Genomic DNA, 26894 nt, shown 5'->3' with positions numbered 1-26894 from the left:
ACTACAGCAAGCGCTTCCCGTTCTGTAGTAGAGTAGTTGCGCTCCGCTGCGGTGAGTAGGCGGCTAGCATACTCGATAGGCCTTTCGTCCTTGCCTTCCCCTTGAGCTAAAACTGCGCCAAGTGCATAGTTGCTCGCGTCAGTACGCAGTACTAAGGGTTGTTTAAAATTCGCTTGAACAAGTACGGGCGCCGTGGTCAGCAGACGCTTCAATTCTTTGAATGCCTGTGTTTGTTCAGGTCCCCAGCTCCATGTGTAATTCTTCTTGGTCAGTCGAGTAAGCGGTTCTGCTATCTTTGAAAAGTTTGGAATAAACTTCCTGAACCAAGAGCATGTTTGGAGAAAAGTTCTTAAATGTTTTAGATTAGATGGTTCCAGCATATTAAGAACAGCACTGACCTTCTCAGGGTCAGGAGACACACCGTCTGGAGTGATGACGTGGCCCAGATAACGGACTCTTTCTTTGGCAAAAGTGCACTTCTCTCTGTTTACGTGAAGTTTAAATTCAGACAAACGACTAAAAACAGCTTCCAGATCTTGTAGGTGTTGCTGGAATCCTTCTGAAATAATTAACAAATCGTCTAGATAAGCAAGTACTGTAACATCCTTCAAAGCAGCACAGGAGCGTAGACGATCAATAAGCCTTTGGAAAGTCGCCGGCGCATTCTTCAAGCCGAACGGCATTCTTTTAAAACGGTAAGTGCCTAGGGGACAGACAAAAGCTGTTTTGTCTCTGTCTGCTTCTCGGACCATAACTTGCCAATATGAAGAACGAAGGTCTATTGTGGTCATGTAACAATTCTTCTTTGTATTCTGGAGAAGATCATCAATGCGTGGGAGTGGGTAAGTATCCGATTTGGTTACTTCATTTAAGCGCCTGTAATCCACGCAGAATCTTACATTACCATTGGACTTCGGTATCATCAATGCAGGAGAGCACCAGGCGGATTCGCACTCTTCAATGATGTCATCTGCCAGCATCTTCTCTATTTCATTCTTCATCGTCTCCTTCTTGGAAGGGTTAAGGTGATAGGGCGGCACAGCTATCGGGGGGTGATCTCCGGTGTCTATGCAATGTTCTATGAATGGTGTTGGACCTCCCCCTGCTGTAAAAATACTTTCATGCCGAATAAGGAACTCAGACAATGCTTCGCGCTCAGCTGATTGCAAGTGCATGCCTTCATCATCCCGAAGCATGTTAGTAGAAGCTATGCACACACCACGAGACATAGGTTCAAAAAGTAATTTATAATGCACCTTAGCATCAGTACTAAAATACCATTCATGACGATGAAAATCAATAATAACTTTGGCAGCATTAATAAAATCAATACCCAGTAAAGTTTCATTATCATTAGAATCAGGGAAGATTATAAATGGAATATTAATCACTATGTGTTCTAACCTCACTGGTAATATGGTTGTCAATACATCCATATTCCGAACATGCCCATCAGCAAGTTTGACTCGCCTAGTGGAGGGAGTAAGAGGGTGACCCTTATGCAGAAGGAGAGCATACAGCGTGTGACCAGCAATACAATGCTTAGCTGCTGTATCTATAAGTGCAGTACCCTGTTTACCGAGAACTTGGATTTTGAAAATAGGTCGTAAATGCAAATACCTATCATCACTCTCACGGTCGTACACGGACGCTACAACACTTCCCTCACATGTACAATAATTAAAATTCAAACAATTATCAATTTCCACACATTCGTTAATTTTTCCAAAATTACACTTACTGCCTTTTGTGTCACAGTCATGGTTAGTTGAAAATTTTAAATTATTACAATTTGGTTCAATTATTTGATTATAAGGTAAAATTGAGTTCTTACATTTAGGTCTAGTTCCCTGGTTATAACAAATATTTAAATTTTTACACTTTGTCCGAACATCCTGATTATATAAAACATGAGAATCACAAAAGGTTGGCATCTCATTATTACTAGTGCAATTACAGTTAATATTCTTTGACACAGAATCATTACAGGCATGAAAATAAGATTTTCTGGAAGTAGGGCCTCTGTTAATGGTAGCATAATTAATATTTGCATCCCGGTTACAAAAATTTTGACATTCAAAATTACTCAGAAAATTATTTTTGTCATGCTGCTTAACATCATACATTGCATTCTGAACAGGTAAATTAGAACTAATTGTGTTAGTATTATTAACATTACACTGAACACTATAAAACGCATTATTGTCATTTTGCACACCCTCGGAAAAGTTAGATTGACTTTGCTCACCTCGGTTGTTTAACTTACGGCACTGTTCCCGTGCATGTCCAAACCGTTTGCAGTAGGAGCACACTGGACGCTGTTTCTTCGTGGTCACGAATTGCTCTGCAGAACCTGGCACAGCAGCGGCAGGCGTGGCAACGCTAGGCTGGGCGACAGCGACAGGCACAGCGGTGGCGGGCACGACGGCCGCGGCGGAGTTTGGAAAGCGCGCGCGCGGCGCCGGGGCACTCGCACGAGCGGCGCACGGTTCAGGCCGACTCGCAGCCTGGGCCGGCTGGGCACGGATCGAACGCACACCACTAGTGGACGACACTGGTCTCGATTGAGTCTCCTCTATCGAATCTTCTATATTCCGAGCATGGTTTAATAATGAATTGAAAGATGTGATTTCTTCACGGCGCAATCTTGTGCGTATTCTATTATGAAGCAACCCGTATATCATATCAAGTTGTACTTTTTCAGTAATATCATCCCGCGGTAGCTTTGCCATAAGCGCACGAATACGAGCAACAAACTTGTCTGTGTTTTCGTTATCCTGCGGGGAAGCAAATATTTCCAAATATATTCTATGTGGTGGAAGGCGGGTGCCATATGCATATATTAAATTTTCTTTGGCTTCGTTCCAAGTGGAGATGTGATGCTTTAATCCTAGCCACCACGTAGCTGCGTCAGCAGACAAAAGCATGGCTAGGCCTCGTATGATGTTAGCGTCAGATACTTGAACGCATTCTGTATAACTTTCAATTGCATCTATAAAGGCCTCAACAGATTCACCAGGTGCACCGCTGAAAGAAGCTCTGCAACGCGCCAAGGTACCATCTACGTTCACTGGGGGCATCGGCGGAGGTGCCGGAGTCGACGATCTTTGTTCCATCACGTACGACATAATGTTCTTAAATGTTTCGGCCTGCGAACGTTGCAGCGAGGCCATCAACGCTGAAACATCATCCAGGTTGAACGTAGAATTGTTGCTACGTGATTCGGCGTGGGGGCGATCATGGGGGCTATCATGCTCCTCGTGATTTTCGTTGGCATTTGCATCTGCAGCAGGAATAACGTCGTCTTCGCGACGTTGCTGGCGATCTTGATTTCTAGTTAAAGGCATTATTTACAATTAAGCACCAACAGCATACAATAGTTAGCAAATTTTTCACAAAAGCGTGCGCGCCATTTTGTTAGTCCAAGCAAGAAAAAAATTAGGAAACGTTGGGCAGCCAGATATAGTGAGGGGTAGATCTCAGGGGTATTTAAAACTATGGGTTAGTCACCAATATCGAATTTCGAATTTTAATCTTCCTTTATCACAAACAATTTTCAATTTTAAACAATAATTACATTTAGACGCGGGCGCACGCTATTCACACTCAAAACGGAAGCGCCCGGAACATAGATTATACACTGTTACAAGATTGACATAGATACTAACTATGTATAGCGAGCGGGCATACGGCCGCGAGAGTGACGTACCGGTCGGTTTGCTACAATTTCATTTTATCACTTATCATCGTGGCTTATAGAATAAAGACGTCCTATGCATTCGTGTTGAGCGATGCATCGGTGTTCGAATCTCAGGCGGGTACCATTTTTTCTAATGAAATATGTACTTGACACTTACGGTGAAGGAATAGCATCGTGTAATAAAAATCAAACCCACAAAATTATAAATTGCGTAATTACTGGTGGTAGGACCTCTTGTGAGTCCGCGCGGGTAAGTAACACCACCTTCCCTATTTCTGTTGTGAAGCAGTAATGCGTTACGGTTTGAAAGGTGGGGCAGCCGTTGTAGCTATACTTGAGACCTTAGAACTTATATCTCAAGGTGGGTGGCGCATTTACGTCGTAGATGTCTATGGGCTCCAGTAACTAATTAACACCAAGTGGGCTGTGAACTCGTCCACCCACCTAAGCAATAAAAAAAGGTTTCATATAAAATTTATATAAAAAATTTAAACCTATATAAAAGATTAGACTATATTGATGTCACACCATACAGTCACACCTTTGCCTTTCCAGTTAGAAAAATAAAACTACTACTGTTAAAAGTGTTACATACATGTCAAAAAGGTTTTATTTATATTATGTAGGTACCGTACCCATATATATACTCGAATATATTAAGTGTATAATCTATGACCGTACCTACCTAGGTATTGAGTCAGGAATACCGTAGTTCTTTTACTGATTCAGAAAACTAAATGTATTTGCCTTTACACGATGTTTCTGAAACAAAATATTACTTTCGTATTTCAGCAAAAGTGTGCTTCCTTACCGTTTCAGTACCATTAGTTGCTTTCCTTTGTTGTGTGATAATAACGATGGTTAAAGATTTTGAAGAAGCGAATAATACACACTGTAAAGTGCCAAATATATTTCCCTCAATATCAGCGTCTGTTGGTAACTTCGAACCCCAAAGTACGATATGGAAAACCGCAATTTACATACATGCACCTCTCAGGTTTTACATTATATCGTTGCGATGGAAATATTATAAAAAGGTTATTAGATCCGAATGTTTATTTTTAGTTAATTTAGCTGTAACTCTAAATGTGCTGGAAAACCTGTCCCTACTAGGCTTAACACACTGGACATCTTCTAGCAATTATCGTATGTATATTTTGACATCTACTTTTTAAAATTAGCATTATTTACTATAGTAAAAAGTGATTTTTATTTTTGCAGCATATCATGAATCTTGTTTCAAAACATTCATTGGTGCATCAGTATTCTATATGCTATTAACATGCATTATGCTTTCAAATTGTCGTCGGAGATCTAAGTTAACAAATAAAGAGAAATACTCAGTTAAGTTGAAATGGAGAGCTTTCTCTCTTAATGTTACTTCATTTGCATGTGCAGCAATATTCTTTTTAAGGCACAATAGATTCTGTGAGCCTTATGGTGAGCTTTTTTTCTTTTTTCTATGCTCCTAGATGAAAATGAAGCAATTATAAAATACTTTTTTTTGTTACAGTCTACTCAATGTTTGGTTTTTCGGAGTACATAGTAGTTATGAGCAACATTTTATTCCACTTAACAAGTGTGTACGATCTTCAAATAAAGTTCATTTATTTGACAAAAAGAGGCCTGATAACTGAGTAATAGTAGATCGGGAAAGAGGAAAAGATTATGAGAATATACTACATCAAATAACTTCAAATTGAAACTATTGCAACTTTAATTAGAATATAATTTTAATTTCAACAATTATAATTAATTACAATAATAGAAAACTTATTCAATAATTAGCTTATTCAAACCAATGGTTGAAGGCTGTGAAAAAGGTTGCTAAAGTGCAATTTACATTTTTAATATGTGTTTAGATTGTAGGGAAATGTCACCATGTTCTAGAATAACAATATTTTAATGGAAAACAAAGGAAAGAGTAAATATATAAATACTTTTACAATGAGAAAACCTCATTATAATAAGCTCATTTCCTGTTTCATTAACCAACACCTCGGCATTTAAATTTACTTGAAGTAACCTATTCCTCTTGTTTTTTTATAAAATTTACGAAAGGAAAGCTGACAGTCCCCAAGAGAACAATAGCCCAACAATCCAAACTAAAAAATAAATAAATTACAAACAAGATGAGAATATTGTACTTTAATACAAACTTCACTGTTTTTTCTTGATTTATTTGTAAATTGAGTTTGACATCATTGGCATTTTCTTTCAAAAGCAGCTGTCAATTACTAACAAAATGATGCAGCAATTAATGTCGTACTCTTCCTAAACAGGCATAGTACAAACATCACAATCACTGCATAAATGCAGCACCGCAGTGGTTTTGAACTGTTTAATATTTACTAACATACGGTTGGTACGCCAGCCTGAGAAATGACAATTTTCTTTAGAAAAAAACAGCAATTTAATTTAAAATATTTCATTGGTTCTTAAATTTATTCATCTCAAAAATTAGATGTGTATTGGATTTATGAAATTTTGAAATCAATGATAGATAATCAGCGGACTTAATTTGTTGATAAATAAGTATGGTATCTAATCTAACTTGAACTTATTTCAGGATTTTTAACAAAAATGAATCATTCGAAATGCCTTTAAAAGAACATTAAATTTATTAATTCAGATCCGGTATTATATTTAATAATATTTGATATGAGCAGTTATTAGTTTTATATTTAAAAATAACATAGTACATACCTCTGTTCAATTAAAATGCTTTCTAGAAAATGTAAAATATGAAAATAATCATGTTACAAACTTATTTAAAAGCAAATTTAACAGATTAAAAAAAAAAAAAAAGCTGTACTTATTTGTAAATTCAGTATTTATTTTTGGATTTTAGCACCATTTAGTTTTGAGTAATAAATTTTAAATGCGTATTTTACATTTTATGACCATAAATCTGTTTACTTTTAATAGCCATTATTTAATTTTAGCCATGCCTATTTCAGTCTTTGATTACTTATTGTATAAAAATTCGTTCACAAATATTGTGAAGTGCTAAAAATAAATAATGGATAATAGAACTTCAATGATTAACAAGTGCAGAATTTTTTTTCGATTTCCGCGAGTCATCGACATGTTTAAAATAAAATTTAATCATTCTGATATTATCAATATTTTTTTATATCATTCCTACTGCTATATTAAAACGATGGATGAATTAAGTTGATTTTTGCCTATTTTTATTGAGATACTTAAATATACAAATGTACATTTGAATTAATATGACATACATTCAACTAAGACTGAAATTGTGTTGTAGTTTGGGGATGGTGAACTGATGTCACCCGACTATATATCGCACCTTTGGAATCATAGAAATTCATTTCCAAATTTTTAAATTTCAACTTTAATTCAAAAATGTACTTAGAACGACCCTTTTCAGCGACTACTAATAAAATGTCCAAAAGCAGCATAAAAGGTACAAACTTATCCATCGGTCTCTTTCACTTTGTCCCCTTCCTCAACGTCTTTTCGGTTTGGAAACTTTATTCGATCTTTTCCAAAAAACACATTTTTTGAGTTGGGTTTATAATTCTAAAGGTGCGATATGGTCACTGAACAATTTTAGTTCATAACTAATTTCACTATGATGAATTACGAACAAAAGCGATTGAGCTGTAGCCGTAGACGAACGTATATAATTATGTCAATTTTAAAGATGAATTTTAATTCACTTATAAATTGATTGCCGGTGACTAATTCAGCGTACATTCTGCTAATTACATGAATACTTAGTTTAAAATGTAAATAAAAACGCATGAATAACAATGAAAGTAACAATGTATTTTTATCATGCTGAAAATTGTCGAGATAAAGCGAACTTTTAGGGTGCCATTCCACCGGAGCGGAGAAACGGAGAAATATTAACCAATAAGATTGCACAAAATCATTTTGCAATCTTATGATTTTGATTTTGTGCAATCTTATTGGTTAGTATTTCTCCGTTTCTCCGCTCCGCTCCGGTGGACAGGCAGCCTTAAAATTGTATTGTCGTAGATCCATGCGTGTGCAAATTTTCAAATTAATCGCACGTCTTGAGATCGGTGAAAATAACGTTTAAAAATTACACTACGTGTTACACCAAGCTATTAACAACGTGTTAAAATAACGGCTGCTAAAAAATGTTACTATTTAGTTTAATTTAGGCAATTTTATTTTTCCGATAATCACAAAGTCCATACCGCGTTTATGGTCATTTAAAATTTTTTGGTATGTAAATCTATAAATGTTCGCCATCCCCATTGTAGGTTGTAAATGTGAAATTTAAAAAGCAATGTATATTTTTATTACACCTTTATATGTAATTTATTCGCCATTTTTTATTATTTGGTTCGTAAAAAAATATGTATTTTTTAAATCAATTATCATTATATTAACAGGAATCTGGCTGGTTGTGGTTTAATTCACTAAATATGTGTTCTGAAGTTTTCCATGAAACTATGTACATATTAGTAAATTATAATATTCACTAAGGAAAAATGTGAAGCATATAAAGCTTGTTTTGTAGTTTTTTAAGCTTCACATTTTTTCCTTTTCGAATTCATTTTTCATATTTTATGACATTAACCTAGTCACAAATATGTACAACAATAATAATTATTTAATAAAATAAGTTAAATATCTTGTAACGTAATAAAATTATGTAATAATAACACTTGAACAACTTTCAATTTACAGAGATATTTTGAAAAAAAAAAGACAAATTATCTATTGTATGTACATAATATATGAGTCGACTATTATCAAAGGCGGCAATCTGACTTTTGGACAATGATTGGTAAATCAGAAAAACGAATTATTGACTTTGTATTCCATTGGCAGTCACAAAACTCTTCGGAACGACATCTTAGATAAATAACAGGTTAACTATTAACCTTTATTTAATGCAGGTTTTGAACCGTATTCTTTGAAGGAGACGATTATATTCAAATAAATCTGTATTGACATATCAATAAAAAATTTTTGTCCAAATGTACAGATTGCCGCCTTTGATAATAGACGACTCATATGTCGGGCATTACATGAACTTACATGAGTTATCCAACGAGTAACAGGTTAATTTAGATTATTGAGAGATTCTTAAAAGTTTGCTTGAGAATGAAATATAACAATATATTCAAAAACGGTTATTAGACAAAACATTTAAACCTAATTCTATCAGAGTTATAGAATCTTCATATAAAAATAACAATTATGTACTGAAAATAATAAAGTTACGTTTTCATATTTTAAATTCTTTTTCAATTTTCTCTACAACCATTTCAGCAATCGCAAGTGATGACGTAGCTCCTGGGGATGGAGCATTTCGGCAATGGAGTACTCTACTTCCTATTGCTCCATGTCCAGGTTTCGAATCAAAAACAAAGTCTTCTATTAATGTACCTGTTAAGTATTTATACATTAGGCTAATAGTAAACAATACATAAAGGCAGCTAGTATATTTTTTTTACACCACTCAAACTATTTATAAGCGCCCAATAAAGAAACGAATCTAAAAAGGTGGTGGCGATCATGCGCTCTCACTCTAAACTATTGCTGTCTTTAGTCGCACGGCGCCCACACGGCGGACAGTGGGTCGATACTATGATTTGAGTGACTTAGGGATCAACTTTGTTTTTTAACAAATTTTTTTACGTAGATAGATAGAGCTCGTTAATCTCAATAATAATGGTTTTGGGCAAAAATTACAAAAACTTTATAGTTTGGTCAGAAAAATGTGTTTTGTGATTTTTTTATATGGAGCGGGTCACATTAAATTAAATTCCTGCTAAGTACCGCGAGGTCCCGCTTTGAAACTTTATTTTCCTTATACCTTGTCTAGTCTACTATCATTTGATGCTATGAACATGTGCATAAAGTTGCAACTCTGCCAAATAAATGGATCGAAAAAAATTAATAAACACTGTTAAATTTGATATGGATTAGTAAGTAAAAGCACGTAATGATACCCATAATTACATAATACCTAACAACAATACATTTAGTAGGTCTCTAATTAAGCAATCTCTCTAATTATTAGGATAGTTAACATTATTTAATGAGGATAATTAGTTAAGCAGCCATTACTGGGTAGTAGAAAATATAGTAAGCATTTGTTTATCTCTGGAAGTATAAAGTGACCATGCTTATTATATACTAACTAGTGTTCGTTTATTCGTACTACTACTAACATCTCGTGATTGTCGTTGATCTTGCTGTTTCCGTTATAATTGATAATTTTGTTAACAATTTAGAATTAAGATTTTAAGAGAGCAACTACAGTCGCTGTCTGATAATAAAAAACTCTTTCAATTACTACAAAATCAAATAAACGTGACCGAAGAGAAAAATGTTGAGCTCCAAAATTCTGTACGCAATTTTGTTCAAATATACGTGCAATATGGAAACGAAGTAGTCGCATGTTAGCACAGTTTATAAGAAAAAAATGTGATTGGTTAGAATGTGCAATAAACTGGCCCGAAGGAATGATACCTGAAGCTAACAACACTGCACATGAAAGGCTCGAGATTTCTAATACTGAAGATGTTGAAAATGTACCACCTTCAAATGTACTACAGAAGCCTCGACATCTATTTTTGCACCTCGAAAACATTTTGAAGAATTGAGATCCAGGCAAAAACGAAGACGCATTGAACAAATGTACCAATCGCTTTCGTTATCCCCGGATGAAATGAAAGCTACTACAATTGCTAGGTTGAGAAACACTAGAAATGAAGATGTAGGAGAAATAATGAACCACTTGTCAAATCACCCCGAAGATCTAGAAAAAGTTAAGGAGTGTTTAAGTACAAGTAAAGTGAAAAGTAGTACATATTCTCCCGATGAGGCAATATTAGTTTCACTTAAATTAAGTGGCAGTATATAAACCTAAGAGAAGCAGCAAGTGAAAATGGGTCTGATTTATACCCTTCTTAATATAAAATTAAGCAAGAAAAGACCAAATGTTATCCAGGGAAAGACGAGGTAATTATTACTGAAGAAGGAGCTGCTATTAAAATGCAAGCATTACTAAACTTGGCGCTATATAGGCTTTTAGATGTGATTACTTCGGATTTGGACTCTGCAAGAGAGCTACTGCTTATAAGCAAATAGGCTTTGATAGAGCCCCAGGTCAAAGTAATTATAAACAAAAAACTGAAACAGAGTTTGATGATTCATCTATTTTCATGGTCAGTCTAGTTCCTATAAGGCTTCAGAAATTTGATGGAACAATTGTTTGGGAAAATGACCTACCCTCATCAACTTTTTATTACCGTCCAATAATGTTTAAATTTACAAAAGAAACGCAGTCAACAGTGACAATTATAAAAGCTAGCATAACAGAAGAAATAGAAAGACTCCAGCCATCAAAAATCAAACAAGTTGAAGTTAAGCATCAATTGCACATGATGATAGACGGCAAAATAACCTCATATTTGTCAGAAACATTTTCTGCTGTCTGTGATATTTGCAAAGCAAAACCGTCAGTTTTTTGGAGTGACTTGCTTATCAAAGAGAAAATAATGAAGAAATATTCCAGTATGGAATACCATCTTTACATGCCTGGATAAGATACATGGAGTGCTTACTTCATATCGGTAAATATAATTTTATTACTTCACAATTTTTTCATCGTATGTAGTTTCCTGTGAGATATTTTTTAAATGACACTTTTTTGTTTACGTCTTATCGTTTGGACTTCAAGAAATGGAGTTACAAGGGGCGATGACAAAGAAAAAATAACAACCAGAAAAAGTGCTATACAGCAAGCGTTTAAAAATGCGGTTTACTTATAGATGTTGTCAAGCAAGGAGTAAGAACAACCAATGATGGCAATACTGCCAGAAGATTTTTCAGGGATGCAGAAGAAACAGCCCGCATAAAGGAATACGTAAAGATTTAATAGAGAGGTTTCACGTGATTCTTCTGTTGCATCTGGAGAGCGCGTTTCCAATTTTTCCGAATTTTTTAGATATACTGCAGTATTGTATGTTAATTTATATCCCTGGTATTATATATGCCTTCCAGTATCCATAAATTGTTGGCACATGTCAGTGATATACAATAATGAAGAACTTTGGTGCCATTCGTATAGGTAAACTCTCGGAAGAGGCAGCGGAAGCTCGCAATAAAGATTTTCGGAAATATACAGAGAGTTGTTATTCAAGAATGAGAAGTAGAACGTCGACTAATGAGGATATTTTACAAAATCTTCTTTCCTCTTCTGACCCAAAGATCGAAAGGTGAAACAAAATATATAATATTTAGAGAGATTGCATAATTAGAGACCTACTAAATGTATTGTTGTTAGGTATTATGTAATTATGGGTATCATTACGTGCTTTTACTTACTAATCCATATCAAATTTAACTTAAAAGCACTTACGAAAAAATATATAAAGGTTTTTATTCTATGTATTTATAAATTTTTTTCGATCCATTTATTTGGCAGAGTTGCAACTTTATGCACATGTTCATAGCATCAAATGATAGTAGACTAGACAAGGTATAAGGACAATAAAGTTTCAAAGCGGGACCTCGCGGTACTTAGCAGGAATTTAATTTAATGTGACCCACTCCATACAAAAAAATCACAAAACACATTTTTCTGACCAAACTATAAAGTTTTTGTAATTTTTGCCCAAAACCATTATTATTGAGATTAACGAGCTCTATCTATCTACGTAAAAATTTTTGTTAAAAAACAAAGTTGGTCCCTAAGTCACTAAAATCATAGAATCGACCCACTGTGCGGCGCGTACTACATGCAAAATAAAATACATATCAGTATTTCTGACTTTGTTGTTGAGTTCCAGTTTTTTCACTTTCGAGTTGTGCGACTTTGATGACTGGCAGCTAAAGTGTCTACGCAAGTTGCATGCCAGATGAGACACCTCTCCCTCTGCTAGGGCATAAAGTAAAGTACACACTCATTTGTTTTTTTATATTTTTTTACAATAAACAACTTTTTCTTTCTATCTTTCTTTTTATTTGTTGACCCTATCATTTGTCAGTGCAGGTACATAGATGCCATTTTCGATTCGTTTCTTTATTGGCGCGGCTTATTTAAGAAACAATGAAACTTAATTATCAAAAATGTAATTTTTCGGTTTATTTAATTTGCTTTTTATAATGGTGGTGGACATAACAATATATTTTTTAACAATGACAATGCCACTTAGTACTTCGCACGTTAAAATTACTTCGAGTTTGTAACGAGGGTTATCTATTTATGATATCTTATCGAGGGGTGAAAGGCTAGGTATTTGGTTTAGGCGACATTTCGCTTAATACGCGACATTTATCTTAGTAATTAAAGGTTAAAGGTTTACTTGGTATTAGTATTAACGACTTGAGTTTTTTACTTAAACTTCAATAAAGTTTATCCCTTACAAATAGCTGAAGTTTTGTTGTTATGATATTTTTTTTCAAATTTTAAACTTGAAATGGCTCTCCTGTATAGTTGCATAAATGTCACATAATTAGCCTTTCACTCCTCGATATGAAATTTTTTCTGAAGTTGTGAATATATTTTAGATTAAAAATGTTAACTTTTGCCCTAATAATATACGAAACATTAATTATTTGCGTTGCTACCTTAGGCGTACTACTATTACCATTAGGTGCTTCACTAATGGTTAATGGTTACCGTGGCTCATGGACGTCAGTAATGTCAGTAATGCCAATATATACAGTAGGCGCGCGAGTTCATGTCCATCCTGAGGAATGCGGTAGTGCTGTAACCTAGTTAATTATGGTAATGTCGATAAAAACTACCGGTTTTGTCAACAGCGGTCAATTTGGTTTAATGTAACTTAAGGTAATTTTGCAATTTATGAAGTAAAATAAATGTGATTTTTTTTTATATTTCTAATAGAGAAAAAAATTTAAATTCCAATTCAATCACTATCAAATGAAAAGACAACCGACAGATCAGAGTCGGAATCAGTATGTATCTTTTTTTTATCTGAACTTGTTGGAAGCGGAGTAGTCATGGTTAAATAACACAATAGCGTGAGTGTAAATTTTCGATATGGATAAGCGCGCGTCACAACCGTCAAGGACAACACTCGACGTCAAACAAATGCGGGAAGGCGGGCGAAGGTGGGGCGAGGTGTCCCCCGCGCGTCGCCTCTGGCCCCGATGGACATGAACTCGCGCGCATACAGTATTAGGGGTATATACAAGCTGTTGTTTATCACTATTAATATAAGTTTTTGGCCAAACTCATTGGTTCACATACCATCCTTAGCCATTGCTTGCGCCCTAACACCAGCTGGACCCCTTTCAACATCTGCTGACGTTATTTCCTGTATATACTTCCGAACTTGCATAACTTGTAGAGGTGTTATAGCCGATCTTATCATTTCCTTGATACCAAAACTAGCATATTTCATAGCCATTTTGCGGAATCCGGAAAAACCAATAATTTCTTTAAGTTCCTGCATATTATAATCGCCCCACCTGAGAACAATAGAATCGATGGTAGTAATCAATACTAGTTTAACATATTTATCATTAATTTACAATAACATCGACACAGCCTAATTTTGCGTGTAAAAAATATAAATTTTATTAAATTTATTTCATACTAACAGGAAAAATTACACATTTAAAGCATAACCGTGATAACTGTTAAAATACATAAAAATTATATATGTTGATTATTTTACTGCATTATTAACTTTTGTGATAGTTATTACTCACCTATATCCTTCTTTGCAAAATGCTAAAATCGCATTTGGTCCTACAATAACTCGGCCATCTATTCTTGGTGTTAAATGAACACCCAGAAATGGGAACCTAGGGTCAGGCACAGGGTATATATTGGTTTTGGTCAATTTACTTTTGTTTGGAACCAAATAAAGGTATTCACCTCTAAATGGTATTATTTTGGGTTCTTCTGGACACCCTGTTAAAACTGCCACTTTATCGGAGTGCAGTCCACAGCATGTGAGGACATATTTTGCATTAATAACATTATTTTCTGTATCAATTATTTTTACAGGATACTCAGCAGACTCAGCTTCTATAAATTTCTTTACTTCAAAATTTAGATAGGTTTTGCCACCACATTCAATAAAATCTTTAACATAGGAGTCTGTAACCTGAGCCCAACTAACAATACCCGTATGAGGAGACCATAATGCCTGTAATCCTTTGCAATGTGGTTCAATTTCTTTCATCTCTTTACTATCCATGAGCTGTATATCTTTAACACCATTCTTAAGTCCCCTTTCATATAAATCAAAAAGTCTAGGAACTTCTGATCTCTCTGTTGCCACAATAAGTTTACCACATTTGGAATACTTGATTCCTTTCTGATCAAAATATTTATATGATAAGTTCAGACCTTTGACACACAATTTTGCTTTAAGGGAACCAGGTTTATAATAAATACCTGCATGAATCACGCCACTGTTATTTCCACTTTGGTGGAAGGCAAATCGGTTTTCTTTTTCAACTAAAGCAACCTTTAAATGTGGGTGTTTTAATATTAACTCCCTGGCTGAAGCAGAGCCTACTATGCCTCCTCCAATCACTGCTACATCAAATTGTGAAGTATCACCTGCACCTGCACTGTATCTAGAATAACAGTATTGCAAAATTATAGAAATTTCTGGTAAGAAAAAACTTAAATTATTAACAATACTCTAATGGTCGTTTTATTTTCTTACATAATAATTCTATTCAACATATTATCTCTTTGTATATTGGTATTCATGTTATCTTTAAGAATTATTATTATCGTAATAAATTATAATTGGGTACTGCATGATGACATAGCAATATGACATTTCAGTAGAATCCATATTTTTTTTAATTATTATGAGTAAATTGCTCAACTTCCTATGTGTTGGGGATGGGGGCATATCAGAGTTGAATTGATTAAAACCCCTAGTCACTCGTCAACTAGCGCCCAGGTCTTGAATGAGACAAAACTCATCAACTTGAAGGCATATTTTCCTGCCACCACTGGACACTGAGCCAGGCCTCTCAGAAGCCTGCTTTGATGATGTGACCAACGTGTACCCTCGGAATCCCTTACTACTGAATCATCATCATCGTGTTCCGACCATCGGGATCATCCCCTACAGCTTGAGGACCCATTGAATGAAGTGAGAACCTCACCACGGTACAGAATGAGGCTAAGATACTTCAGCAAAACCCAAACCTTGAAGTGGACACCTCTAACTACGATGTGAGAATTCAAAGGTTGCACTCTTGAGCGGCTCGTGAAACTACAAGACCTGGAACTTTCTAAGCACCCATTGGAGGCCCGGTTTAATACAGCCAAGCATGAGTGCCTCCCCAATAGTGGTTGGGTGAAGTGTTTGGAGTATTTTTTTAACTTTTTCAGGAAGTTCTTGGACATGAGGAGCACTTTGGCTATGCTTTTGAAATTGTCAACACCAGTTTTGACTGAAAACCAGGTGTTATAGACTCTTATGACCTATAAAAATTTTGTACTAAATGATAAAACTTAAGTTTAATGACTTGGTTTAAAATATATTTTATTGGAAGAACTGAGAGAATGAATTGCCTGACTCTTCATCCCTTAATGATGGATCTTTTATGTCAAATATGCTGTATTTTCTGGATTTTAAGTATTTGGAGTCATTTGCAAATTATACATAAATTCTCCAGTATACATCGCAATTGAAACTAAGTTCTTCTGTTTCTAGGCTGGTGGCGGATTCAGGTTGTGATACCTAGAGGCAACAACATAATTCATAGGCCATGGTTCCTAATATCCAACAATATACTAAAAATGACTACATTGTGCATTTAAGTCACACTGAAGGAAGGCTTATGATCTATCCCATAAGTGAATAAGTTCGCTTATAGACGAGATGTTTGGAAAAAGCTAGATTTACCAGAATTGTCTTTAAAAGTACCTTCGTAATGTGCCAGTGGTAACAGGATGACGATAATTAAAATTTAGCAAAAATCGCACGCATTTTTTCGCTATTGCCATTTTTCTCTCTTTCGGTTTTTATTTTCCTATTTTAACTTGTAAGTATCCTAATATTCCCAATTCCATGTAATGTTTACATTTATTGACAAGACAAAATTGACAAATGACAAACCGGTCAAATGGGGTGATTAGGGACAAATTCCAACTTTATGAACAATTTTAAGATAGTTGCTGATGTACCGTAAAATGGGGCGATTAGGGATTGAGAAGCGAATCGGGAAAAAACCGGGAAAATCTTTCAACGCTCAATATTAGTTTTAAATTCGTTGCAAAATCTTCCATTTTTTGTAGTTTAATAGTAGAATGTTGAAAGTTCACAAAACAACTCTGAATATGCATGATAATAGCTGCTAACTTATAAAAAATCGCGTTTCAAATTAACTTCCTGTGATGGTAATTATTTTAGTGCTAGAAACTTTGCTCTCTTTTATTTATTTGATAATAATAGAAGACGACTGTGATTTATAAACGTTATTTAGTGTTTGAACCATCATATATATTAAAGGTAAGTCTCACTTGTTATTGGTTTTAATGTATTTGATAAAATAAAAATACATGTAAAAATCTGATGTTTTGGGGGATATTAGGGACGTCTTAGGTACAAATGACAACGAAAAAGGGGTCAATTGGGATGGGAATACGTGAAATTGGAACGACCTAAGTATAAATAGGTACAGGTTTGTAGGGTTGTCTATGTAGTTATAACAATATTATTTAAATTTGTTGGTAAAAATCTGGTTTATTCATGATGTTTTTTGTCTAGAACTTTTATTTAAAATTATCAATGTGTTATTTTATTGTTTGGTAAATATTTATATTATCAGTTATGTATTGTTTTCTATTTTTAGATATGCCTCGCGTTTACGTATCAAAGAGTGCAAAGCCTTATAAGAGATATGATCCCTTAATATTAAAAACAGCAATAGAAGCCTACCAAGAACGAAGAAATATAAACCGTTTATAAGAAAGCTCACTCGTTCGAATTTAGGTGCTTACTCTCCCATATACAGAATCCTTTGGGACTACAATAATGTCCACGGTAGCGTGGTCTCCGTCAATGTTCATTCGGAGTTGTCCGATTGCGCTGAACTTATTTTAAGTGATGAAATAGATGTTTTTTTTAATTGTCTCACAACTTACAGGACAAATCTGTCGCGGATCATTTCCCAAGTAAATATAAATTAATAATAAGTAAATAAATGTAATCAAGTTTTAGTTATATATATCACTTTGTTGGTGCAACTAAATAAATAAATAAATTAAAACCAAGTAGTGCCAACCCTAGCAAATTTCTCATTTCGTCCCAATTAACCGCAATTTCCGGGTAAATAGGGATTACACCTATTTTTGCTTTTTTTGCTTAAACTGGAATGCTAGTTGCATAGTTTTAAATTGGATAACAAAGATGCCCCCAAGACTCAATAATTTTGATCCTGATATAGCATTATATACATCAACAACTACCTTAAAATTGGTCATAAAGTTGGAAGTTGTCCCTAATCGCCCCATTTTACCGGTATATAATGCTATATCAGGATCAAAATGATTGTCTTTGTTATCCATTCTCCAGTATTCCAGTTTATGCAAAAAAGCAAAAATATGTGTAATCCCTATTTGGCCGAAAATTGCGGTTAATGGGGACAAAATTAGTCTTTAATAGAGAAATTTGCTAGGGTTGGCAGTGCTTGGTTTTATTTTATTTATTTATTTAGTTGCACCAACAAAGTGATCATCATTAAAAAACATTGCAAAACTGACAAAAGTACATGACAGATGTCACCTTATTATAGATGCAAAAAATAAAAAATAAATTAAACTAAAACTTCATTACATTTATTTACTTATAATAAATTTGTATTTACTTGGAAAATATAATAACCAGTGACTGATTTTTCCTGTATTGCTGATTTTTCCTGTAAACCTGTTGTGATTCAATTAGAAAAAACATCTATTTCATCACTTAAAATGAGTTCAGCGCAATCGGACAACTCCGAATTAACATTGACGGAGACCGCACTATCGTGGATATTTTTAAGGGAGAGTAAGCACCTAAATTCGAACGAGTGGGCTTTCTTAAAAGCGATTTATATTTCTTCGTTCTTAGTAAGTACTTAGGGACTGATATTTTTATCTGCGTTAAGAGATTAGGTGTTTCCGTTATTCCATGGATTAATTAGGTGGATACCCCCACTCTGAACAAATATTAAATATTTTATTATGTATTACTTAGAAATTTTTGTCCACCTTGAGATTTCATTGTTCTTGTTAACATGTCTGTGCAAAACCGACTTACTTATGTTAAATTGTTTAGCTATTTCAACTAAAGACCAATTCCTAATTTCATAGGCTTCTATTACTGTTTTTAATATTAAGTGATCATATCTCTTATAAGCATTTGCATTCTTTGATACGTACATGCGAGGCATAGCTAAAAAAAGTAACAACATGTAACTGATAATATAAATATTTGCCAAACAATAACATAACACTGCATTGATAATTTTGAATAAAAGTTCTAGACAAAAATATCATGAATAAACCAGATTCTTACCAACAAATTAAAAAAAATTGATATAACTACACAACCCTACAAACCTGTACCTATTTATACTTAGGTCGTCTCCATTTCACTTATTCACATCCTAATTGACCCCTTTTTCGCTGTTATTTGTACCTTGTACCTGAGACGTCCTCAATATCCCCAAAAACAACAGATTTTTATATGTATTTTTATTTTATCAAATACATTAACACAAATAACAACTAAGACTTACCTTTAATATATATGATGGTTCAAACACTAAATTGCGTTTATAAATCACAGTCGTCTTCTATTATTATAAAATAAATAAAAGAGAGCAAAGTTTCTAGCACTAAAATAATTACCACCACAAGAAGTTAATGCGATTTTTTATAAGTTAGCAGCTATTATCGTGTATATTCAGAGTTGTTTTGTGAACTTTCAACATTCTACTATTAAACTACGAAAAATGGAAGATTTTGCAACGAATATAAAACTAATATTGAGAGACGAAAGATTTTCCTGGTTTTTCCCCCATTCACCTCTCAATCCCTAATCACCCCATTTTACGGAACTCAATAACCCTCCGACTCCACTCCATAGTACTAGTTATATTTTTCCAACTGGAAAAGCAAAAGTTTTTTACCATACACTATACATTTTTTATATTTATATTTAATTTTATATGGAAAATGATAATATGAAGTGAAATGAAATGAAGTTGATTAATATGAAACATGGTATGGGTGAAATATAATCTCAGTAAAATGGTGGTCATTTATTGAAACTTTTTCACTTTTTGGAGAATCCTGAGAAGTTACGTTTTTTTAATGCTTAGTTGAGTGGACGAGCTCACAGCCCACCACACTCATGAATGTTAAGTGGTTACTGGAGCCTATTGGAGTTTGAATATGTAAGTAATGGCAGGCAACACTTGACATATGTAAGGTTACAGTTTTCGAATATTGGAATGCTTATTTAAATGTTTAAAAGACAGATAATTATTGTTTTCTCTTTAATGATGACAAGGACTTCTCATCTAAACACGGACAGTGCAACATCTTAGGGTTTTATAATAATAAAATATTGTAATAGTGTAACAGTGTACAAAGTATTTGTAATATAATTATGTTAACCACTTTTAAATAGTCCCTCACCTACAGAACTCAATCCCCTCAAATTTAACCGTCCAACAGAGCCCATAGACATCTACAACGTAAGTGTGCCACCCTCTTTGATATATAAGTTCTAAAGTCTCAGTATAGTTATAACGGCTGACCCACCCTTCAAACCGAATCGCATTACTGCTTCACGGCAGTAATAGGCAGATACCTACCCATGCGGTCTCAAAAAGGTTTTATTATTTTTTTATTAATCTATTTTTTTGTATTTATTATTATTACACTAAAAGTGTTTTAGTATCCCATATTGGTACACTGTCACAGATACTAAATAGTTAATAAACCACCGTTATTATGCATTTTAAGCCTGAAGAAACACTAAATAGACAAAATAAAACAAATCACCTCACCTCACCTCACCTCACCCACTTCACTTCACCTCACCACAACACCTTAAAATAAGACTTGACCTAAAAGCCTTAGTTACCAGGTCATAAAATTCCTTTAAAACATAGATTAAATAATTAATTTATTCGACTTTAAAAAACAAATTCCGTTGTTGTGATTACAGGGCGACGAGTGTACAATAAAATTAAGTGATATATGAAGTTAGTGTCTTTTATGTGTATTATCTATGAGTTAGTGTCTTTTATGTGTATTATCTATGAGTTAGTGGAATTTTAATTATAAACATGCAATACGGCATAAGTTGGAGTCTCCATAAAAGCGATTTAAGCAGCGGTCTTGCACAGCTACAGTTGGTAAGTCAAAATTTGACTAAATTAACATTTACTTAATTCACTACATTATTCATTATTCTTACTATTCTTATTCATTATATCGTTACTTCATTATTTTCATGTGCAAAAATGAAATTATGTAAATTTAATCATTCATACATAATATACTTATCGTCAATCGGATTATGTTTGGTAGGCTACATAACTAATGTAACTAATACCTACCTAAAATAAATATGCAGTCCGAAGCAGGAATGAAAAATATATTGAATAGCCATCAATGATTTAGTATCTAGATATCTACTATGTAAAAAATTTTAAGTCTGTTTTTAAGAATATTATCATATTTTACCATTACAGAATGAAGAATTCGTTGATATGACACTTGCAGCTGAAGGCCATTTAGTTAAAGTTCATAAAAATATAGTGGCACTTGCTAGTCCATATATTAAGGAAATGATGAAGGCAATTCCATCCCCTCACCCAATTATATTCTTAAATGTGAGTGATTTAAAGATATGTACTTACAAATAATTAGGAAATACCAATAATAAATCTGATTTTTTCTAGAATGTTAGTCATCAAGTATTGAAATACCTATTGGAATACATTTACACAGGAGAAGTACAAGTGCCAAATAATGTGATTAATTCTTTCATTGAAACGGCAAAATCTCTTTGTATAAAAGGAGTTGAACAAATTTGGACTCCAGAAGTAAATAATGATTACAACAAACAAAATGATTGTAGTGAGATATTCAGAGACCCAGTGGAATCGTCAGTTCAGAACGTAAGCTTTTGTAGTCAACAATTACATATTTTGTATTAAAACTATTGCTCATGAATTTTATAGTGTACAAAGTTACAACTAAAATATTATGTAACTGTCTCATTCATAAGGATTCTAATAATAATATTACTAGTTGCCCAAGCAACACACAAAGAAGACCTCCATATTGTTTATGAGCAACAGTGTTCTGCTTTGAAGAGTAGCATATTTATAATTCTGATGGAATTTAGAGGTCATTGTGGTGTAAAGGATAAGATGTGCATACATATCAAACAATAAGACTGCTGGTGTTTTAATCCTGCAGACATATATAATTTTCTGATGAAATACATACTTAATAAATGTTTATGATTGACTTCCATGATGAACTATTACACACTAACGTCTCAGTCTGAAGTCATTTACTAATTATTTGTAAGTTTTAAATATTTTTTTAGTAATTCAAATTTTTTATTTTATTTTAGGATATTCCATCTGGTACCTTAGAAATACAGAAGCTAGAAAGGTATTACTACTAATACTTAACTACAAAATTTTATTTTAGAAATCACTCATATACTGAATGTAAATGTATTGTTACAGTAATGTTGCAGCCCAGATAAGAATCAGTGATAGAAATGTTTTTGAAATAATCCCAGTAACACAAAGTAATGAATTAAGATCAATAACTTCAAACAATATGCAAGCTGACAAAGATTTCAATGCATTTAGCAATAATGAAAATATTAATGAAGAAATTGCTGAATTTGATCTAATTAATATTAGCCAATCAAATTGTGAAAATCCAGTGGATTCACTTAAACAACCAATTAATGAAAGTTTTACGCCTAGCATATGTATAACTTATAATAATGATGGCAACAACCAACCAACTACAGCTGATATTAGTATTTCTGAAATAGTACAGTCAGAGAGAAAGTCATATAGTCCCATAACTGATATATTAAAAGAAAATATCAAGGATATTATCAAAGCGAGAGGTATGTTATGTCCTAGGTGAATATTTTAAATAATACTTAATTAATACCAGAAGCCATGGTTCGGCCGTCTAAAATAAATGAAATTTAGTGAATTCTTTTAAACTGGTTTGATCTGTTAACTATAGGTAGGTCCTGAACTCTATTTGTAATATACGTTTATTTCTGAGTACCACAGCAAAGTATTGATATTAAATAAATATAGCAGTAAATATAGCAGCTATAAAGAATGCTTTGATTGTAATTAAGTAACATTTAGTGAACCAGGATTTTGCTTCGCTGTGACTGTTGCTAAATATAAGAAATCACAATTTGTCAAAACAATTAATGTGCCAATAGTTTTATGTTGTGAAACAGTATGATAAAATTGACTCTTCACTATAATTAATTATTTTTATAGTCCTTATAGGCATTTGATCTACCTGATGATATCATTATTACTTTTGGACATTAACTATACTAAGGGTACAGCTAAGCTACGACTTACATTGTTGAGCCATGTGCTTACATTAGTGATGAAAGGGACTTAAAAATAGTATCCAACTTAACTAAAGAAACGTAAATTTATATGATATAAACAAATGAACAAAAATTAGATTTAAGACACTACTCTGCCATAAAAGATCTTGATGTTGTTTTAGTGAAAAGTGTTGCTGACGACATTGTACCATGAGCTTTGACTTCAGAGCTATAATAATAATATGACTTTGTAAGAAATAAAAAGAAATACATCAGTTTTGGTGTACTTTTTCATCTCTGATGTTTGTATATTATTCACATCCATAATTATATAATATAGTCCTGATTTTGGTAATATCAAACTTTAAAAGTTGATTTTTAAATATAATTTAAAAAACTATTTTTAGCTTTAACACCACTCTACACAATATCAAATAGAGGGTCACTCCAGTTGATGTTGAACCGATACATGTATTGTTGTCACCACCAATCATTCAAAGGTAGAAAGCGGCGATGGCGATGTGTGGATTATCGGACAAAACACTGCAAAGCACTAGTGGACACTGAAGATGAAACTATTACAAGAAGGTAGGCATGTGATTTATACAGCTACTAACCTATCGTGATTCAGTTTGCTTGTATCAGTTGTTTGATGGTGAACCAATATTAATTGAGGCTTACTATTTTTATCTATGGTACATCCAAAAACATTAATTTTGAAAACAATTGCATGCAGGTGCATGTATTATCTGGTGAAAAATACAATCGTAATCGACTCTAAATTATAATACTTCTGCTTATTTTATTTTCTGTACAAAATCATCCTAGTGATCACGGAAATCTGCCTATTTCTGTTGCGAAGCGGCTGTTCGTGTCGTTAAAAAAGGCAGGACAACCATTATAAAAAAATGCAAAACTTTCACCACATATCTCAAGGAGAGAAGGCAGTTGCTATTCACATGATATCTGTGGGCTTCAGTAACTACTGGTCATCAGCTAGGTCGTGATTTCAAGTGCCGATCTAGTCAAGGTGTCCTTAATAAAACGTATGTCTATTCAAATGAAGGTAAGCTTTTAAGCTTGGCCATGTTTATATTATGTCATTAGATTATAACAGATCAATACCAGAAGCATGATTAACGTGAAAATATTATTTCAGGTCAGGCTGCCATAATCATTCATACCATGACAGTAAAATTGTAAAAAAATATAAAAAATGTTATGTTTACACTAAGATAAAAGACGCTGAAGATTCCTGTCTCAAGCATGTAAAAAACTGAAAAATGTTAAGGACCATGTATATTGCTGACGCACTAAACTTCATTATTTGTATAGCAATATGGCTGTTTTGGTAAACATCGGCAAATATTGCGCAACCTACTGCTACTACTTCGTCACAATCCATTCATAGTAGTATTCTGAACAATTTTCCTATTTGCCGATTCTGAACCTCTCAACTTCAAAGATATGAACAAGCGTTTGGACATATGGAGCAGTAAGCAGCAGTTTCGTAGTTGTCTTAACATTGACAGTATGATTGTGATTAAACGAAGAGGATACCTTAATGGCTCCTCTTCACAATCGACCATGATGGGCCAACAAATGATCGTCCATCATCGCCGCCATAATCGGGCAACTCTCCACACAATCGTGAACGTTCATTTACTGACTGCCTACTGATGTGTTAAGACGTCTAGATATCGATGATGGAAATCGAGGAGATCGCGGCCGCGGCAATATTTTTAGTTAGCTCATATAGTCATTTGGTTAATGTGCGCGAAAAAAGAATCGTGAAAACGTTTTTTTTAATTCCCTTGTAGACAGACGAGCATACGGCCCACCTGATGATGAGTGGTTACCGTCGCCCATGGAGATCAGCAATGCTAGGAGCAGAGCCAAGCCGCTGCCTACTTATAATGATAAACAAGATGGAGGAAGAGAAGGTGGTGGGTGGTGGCTATCAATCGGAACAAAACAAGGTCCACGCAACCATAGTTTTGTATTCGACACAATTGACACACACTCGAGGCGACTACATCCTGACTAATCGGCGATGGTGTGGACGCTCACACAATCATGAGCCATCATTCCTTTGATCTACCGACACAACGCCGATTGCGCACGATCATACGCGATGATGCCCGATCGCAGACATTTATACCCTCTACACTATCGTGAATTTTTATAATCGCCCATCATGGCCGATTGTGAAGAGGAACCATAAGATGTGCCGTATTGTAAAGCAATCGCAACATTGTTCCGTTTAGAAACGTGGGGCTATTCGATTAGAAATTTGACAAGGTTTCTGATTTTGATTAGTAATTAAATTATGTCTAATATAAAATGATTAACATTAAATTAAACCACGAAAATAAACTGCAAACCTACAGAATATGTAGGTACTGAATAAGAAGAATAGCCTCCAGATATTCATCTTTCTGTACGAGTATTGTTAACTATATGAAGTGTAAGATTCAGATTAAGTCTTCTACTCTCATATAACAATATTTTTACATAAATAAACATTTGATATAGCGTTTTGTTTGAATTATAGTTTATTCCTTCCATTGCTCTTGTAGGTTAAATGAGCTATACTTTCTTAATTCAATTCAATTCGCATAAAGTGCTGTTATGTACTGTACTTAGTGCGAGTTTTTTAACGTTTTCGATAGCGTAAAAGTTAGCTCATATTTGTATGGAACAGGATCGTTTGTCTACGTTTGCCGTTAGGGGCGCTGTTCCAACTGTATACAAAATTGGGTTGACTTTACGCTATCGAGAACGTTAAAAAACTCGCACTAATCACTCTGATCGCAACTGAGACGAAATATGCTGCCAATAATTATGATAAGACGCTAGATGCTAAGCATAGAATGAAATAAGTAAAGTCGTCGTGGCCGGCCAGATCACCTCTTTGGTCAACCATTACCTACTCGGGGCCGTGAAGGTCAGTTACCTAAAAGTCACACTCGATAGAGGGATGACCTTTTCATAACCCGACCCTCCCGACCTCCGATGGCGGAATAGCTATCAACCGACGTCGCCCGCGACATGTCCTTTCGGATCCTCTCAGTGCTTTTAGGCATTCAAGTTCCGGTCACTTAACTCATAGACACAACCCACTGAATTTCTCGTCGGATAACCTCATTGCGTCCCGATTTTAATCAGGCAGTAAGTAGATTCAGCGAAGCATTACACGTCATCTCGGATCTCTCCCTTTCCCGATCCACTAACGGTGCTGCGTCGTATTCCTCAGTGCTGAGGGTCGTGACTTTTACAGAGCACTTTTGTTAGGACTATGTTCCTCCATTCATTCCTGTCCTCCGCGCAGTGGATAACGACATTAATGCTGGAGTCCAAATTCGTCTTAATCTGATCGGACCAGCGCATGGGACTACGCCCCCTAGGCCTCTTTCCTTTCGCTTTGCCGGTGATGAGAAGTCTTTTGAGATTGTCACCCTTTTTCTTTGCAACGTGACCGAAAAACTATAAAATCCGATGTAGGCAAATGGTGGAGTCTTGTGGAGACGCCTAGTTCTTCCAGGATTGATGCGTTTGTCCGGTGCGCCGTCCAGGGAATCCGCAGCATTTTCCTCCCGCACCACATCTCAAAC

General features: G+C 34.4%; 3 protein-coding genes and 1 long non-coding RNA gene across 7 annotated transcripts; 3 read left to right on the top strand and 1 right to left on the bottom strand.

Annotated features, from left to right (window-relative positions):
• Positions 1-4320: 4320 nt before the first annotated feature.
• On the top strand, positions 4321-8948 carry LOC101745918 (post-GPI attachment to proteins factor 2). Of its 2 annotated transcripts, XM_038014466.2 has the most exons (4): positions 4321-4654; positions 4766-4846; positions 4922-5140; positions 5214-8948. In XM_038014466.2, the coding sequence occupies exons 1-4, from the start codon at positions 4438-4440 to the stop codon at positions 5339-5341; spliced, it is 645 nt and encodes a 214-aa protein (XP_037870394.1). In that variant the 5' UTR covers positions 4321-4437; the 3' UTR covers positions 5342-8948. The 2 variants fall into 2 exon arrangements, with proteins under 2 accessions (XP_037870394.1, XP_062527417.1); XM_062671433.1 differs by having other exon boundaries at positions 4325-4846.
• LOC101745774 (L-2-hydroxyglutarate dehydrogenase, mitochondrial) lies at positions 5416-16791 on the bottom strand. The gene is made up of 4 exons (XM_004929450.5): positions 16594-16791; positions 14402-15280; positions 13938-14158; positions 5416-9097 (listed from the first exon to the last, which is right to left on the bottom strand). The coding sequence occupies exons 1-4, from the start codon at positions 16671-16673 to the stop codon at positions 8937-8939; spliced, it is 1341 nt and encodes a 446-aa protein (XP_004929507.1). The 5' UTR covers positions 16674-16791; the 3' UTR covers positions 5416-8936.
• On the top strand, positions 15205-16651 carry LOC134199842 (uncharacterized). The gene is made up of 2 exons (XR_009974486.1): positions 15205-15317; positions 16381-16651. It is a non-coding gene; the product is annotated as an uncharacterized LOC134199842 (long non-coding RNA).
• Positions 16792-20820: 4029 nt separating the features above from the next.
• LOC101745624 (protein abrupt) lies at positions 20821-25815 on the top strand. 3 transcript variants are annotated; one of them, XM_062671431.1, is made up of 8 exons: positions 20821-20960; positions 20991-21076; positions 21416-21556; positions 21626-21844; positions 22309-22349; positions 22427-22824; positions 23688-23868; positions 24440-25815. In XM_062671431.1, the coding sequence occupies exons 2-8, from the start codon at positions 21008-21010 to the stop codon at positions 24558-24560; spliced, it is 1170 nt and encodes a 389-aa protein (XP_062527415.1). In that variant the 5' UTR covers positions 20821-20960; positions 20991-21007; the 3' UTR covers positions 24561-25815. The 3 variants fall into 3 exon arrangements, with proteins under 3 accessions (XP_062527415.1, XP_062527416.1, XP_037870430.1); XM_038014502.2 differs by having other exon boundaries at positions 20846-21076; positions 24440-24563; positions 24753-25815; XM_062671432.1 differs by lacking the exon at positions 21416-21556 and having other exon boundaries at positions 20844-21076.
• Positions 25816-26894: the final 1079 nt, after the last annotated feature.

This window comes from Bombyx mori, chromosome 12 (genome assembly GCF_030269925.1).
Source record: "Bombyx mori chromosome 12, ASM3026992v2".
NCBI classification, from domain to species: Eukaryota; Metazoa; Arthropoda; class Insecta; order Lepidoptera; family Bombycidae; genus Bombyx; species Bombyx mori.
This window is presented reverse-complemented; position numbering and strand designations above follow the sequence as displayed.

What these genes read in the sequence shown, in the direction of transcription:
- LOC101745918 (XM_062671433.1), top strand. Translation starts at nt 4,438, where the DNA reads ATGTATTTGCCTTTACACGATGTTTCTGAAACAAAATATTACTTTCGT. An exon ending in GACATCTTCTAGCAATTATC is followed by an intron (nt 4,847 to 4,921) that starts GTATGTATATTT and finishes TTATTTTTGCAG; the next exon opens with CATATCATGAATCTTGTTTC. An exon ending in TAGATTCTGTGAGCCTTATG is followed by an intron (nt 5,141 to 5,213) that starts GTGAGCTTTTTT and finishes TTTTTGTTACAG; the next exon opens with TCTACTCAATGTTTGGTTTT.
- LOC101745774 (XM_004929450.5), bottom strand. Translation starts at nt 16,673, where the DNA reads ATGGCAATAGCGAAAAAATGCGTGCGATTTTTGCTAAATTTTAATTAT. An exon ending in ACCACTGGCACATTACGAAG is followed by an intron (nt 15,281 to 16,593) that starts GTACTTTTAAAG and finishes CTGTTATTCTAG; the next exon opens with ATACAGTGCAGGTGCAGGTG. An exon ending in TTTTGCAAAGAAGGATATAG is followed by an intron (nt 14,159 to 14,401) that starts GTGAGTAATAAC and finishes TATTGTTCTCAG; the next exon opens with GTGGGGCGATTATAATATGC.
- LOC101745624 (XM_062671431.1), top strand. Translation starts at nt 21,008, where the DNA reads ATGCAATACGGCATAAGTTGGAGTCTCCATAAAAGCGATTTAAGCAGC. An exon ending in ACCCAATTATATTCTTAAAT is followed by an intron (nt 21,557 to 21,625) that starts GTGAGTGATTTA and finishes GATTTTTTCTAG; the next exon opens with AATGTTAGTCATCAAGTATT. An exon ending in TGGAATCGTCAGTTCAGAAC is followed by an intron (nt 21,845 to 22,308) that starts GTAAGCTTTTGT and finishes ATTTTATTTTAG; the next exon opens with GATATTCCATCTGGTACCTT.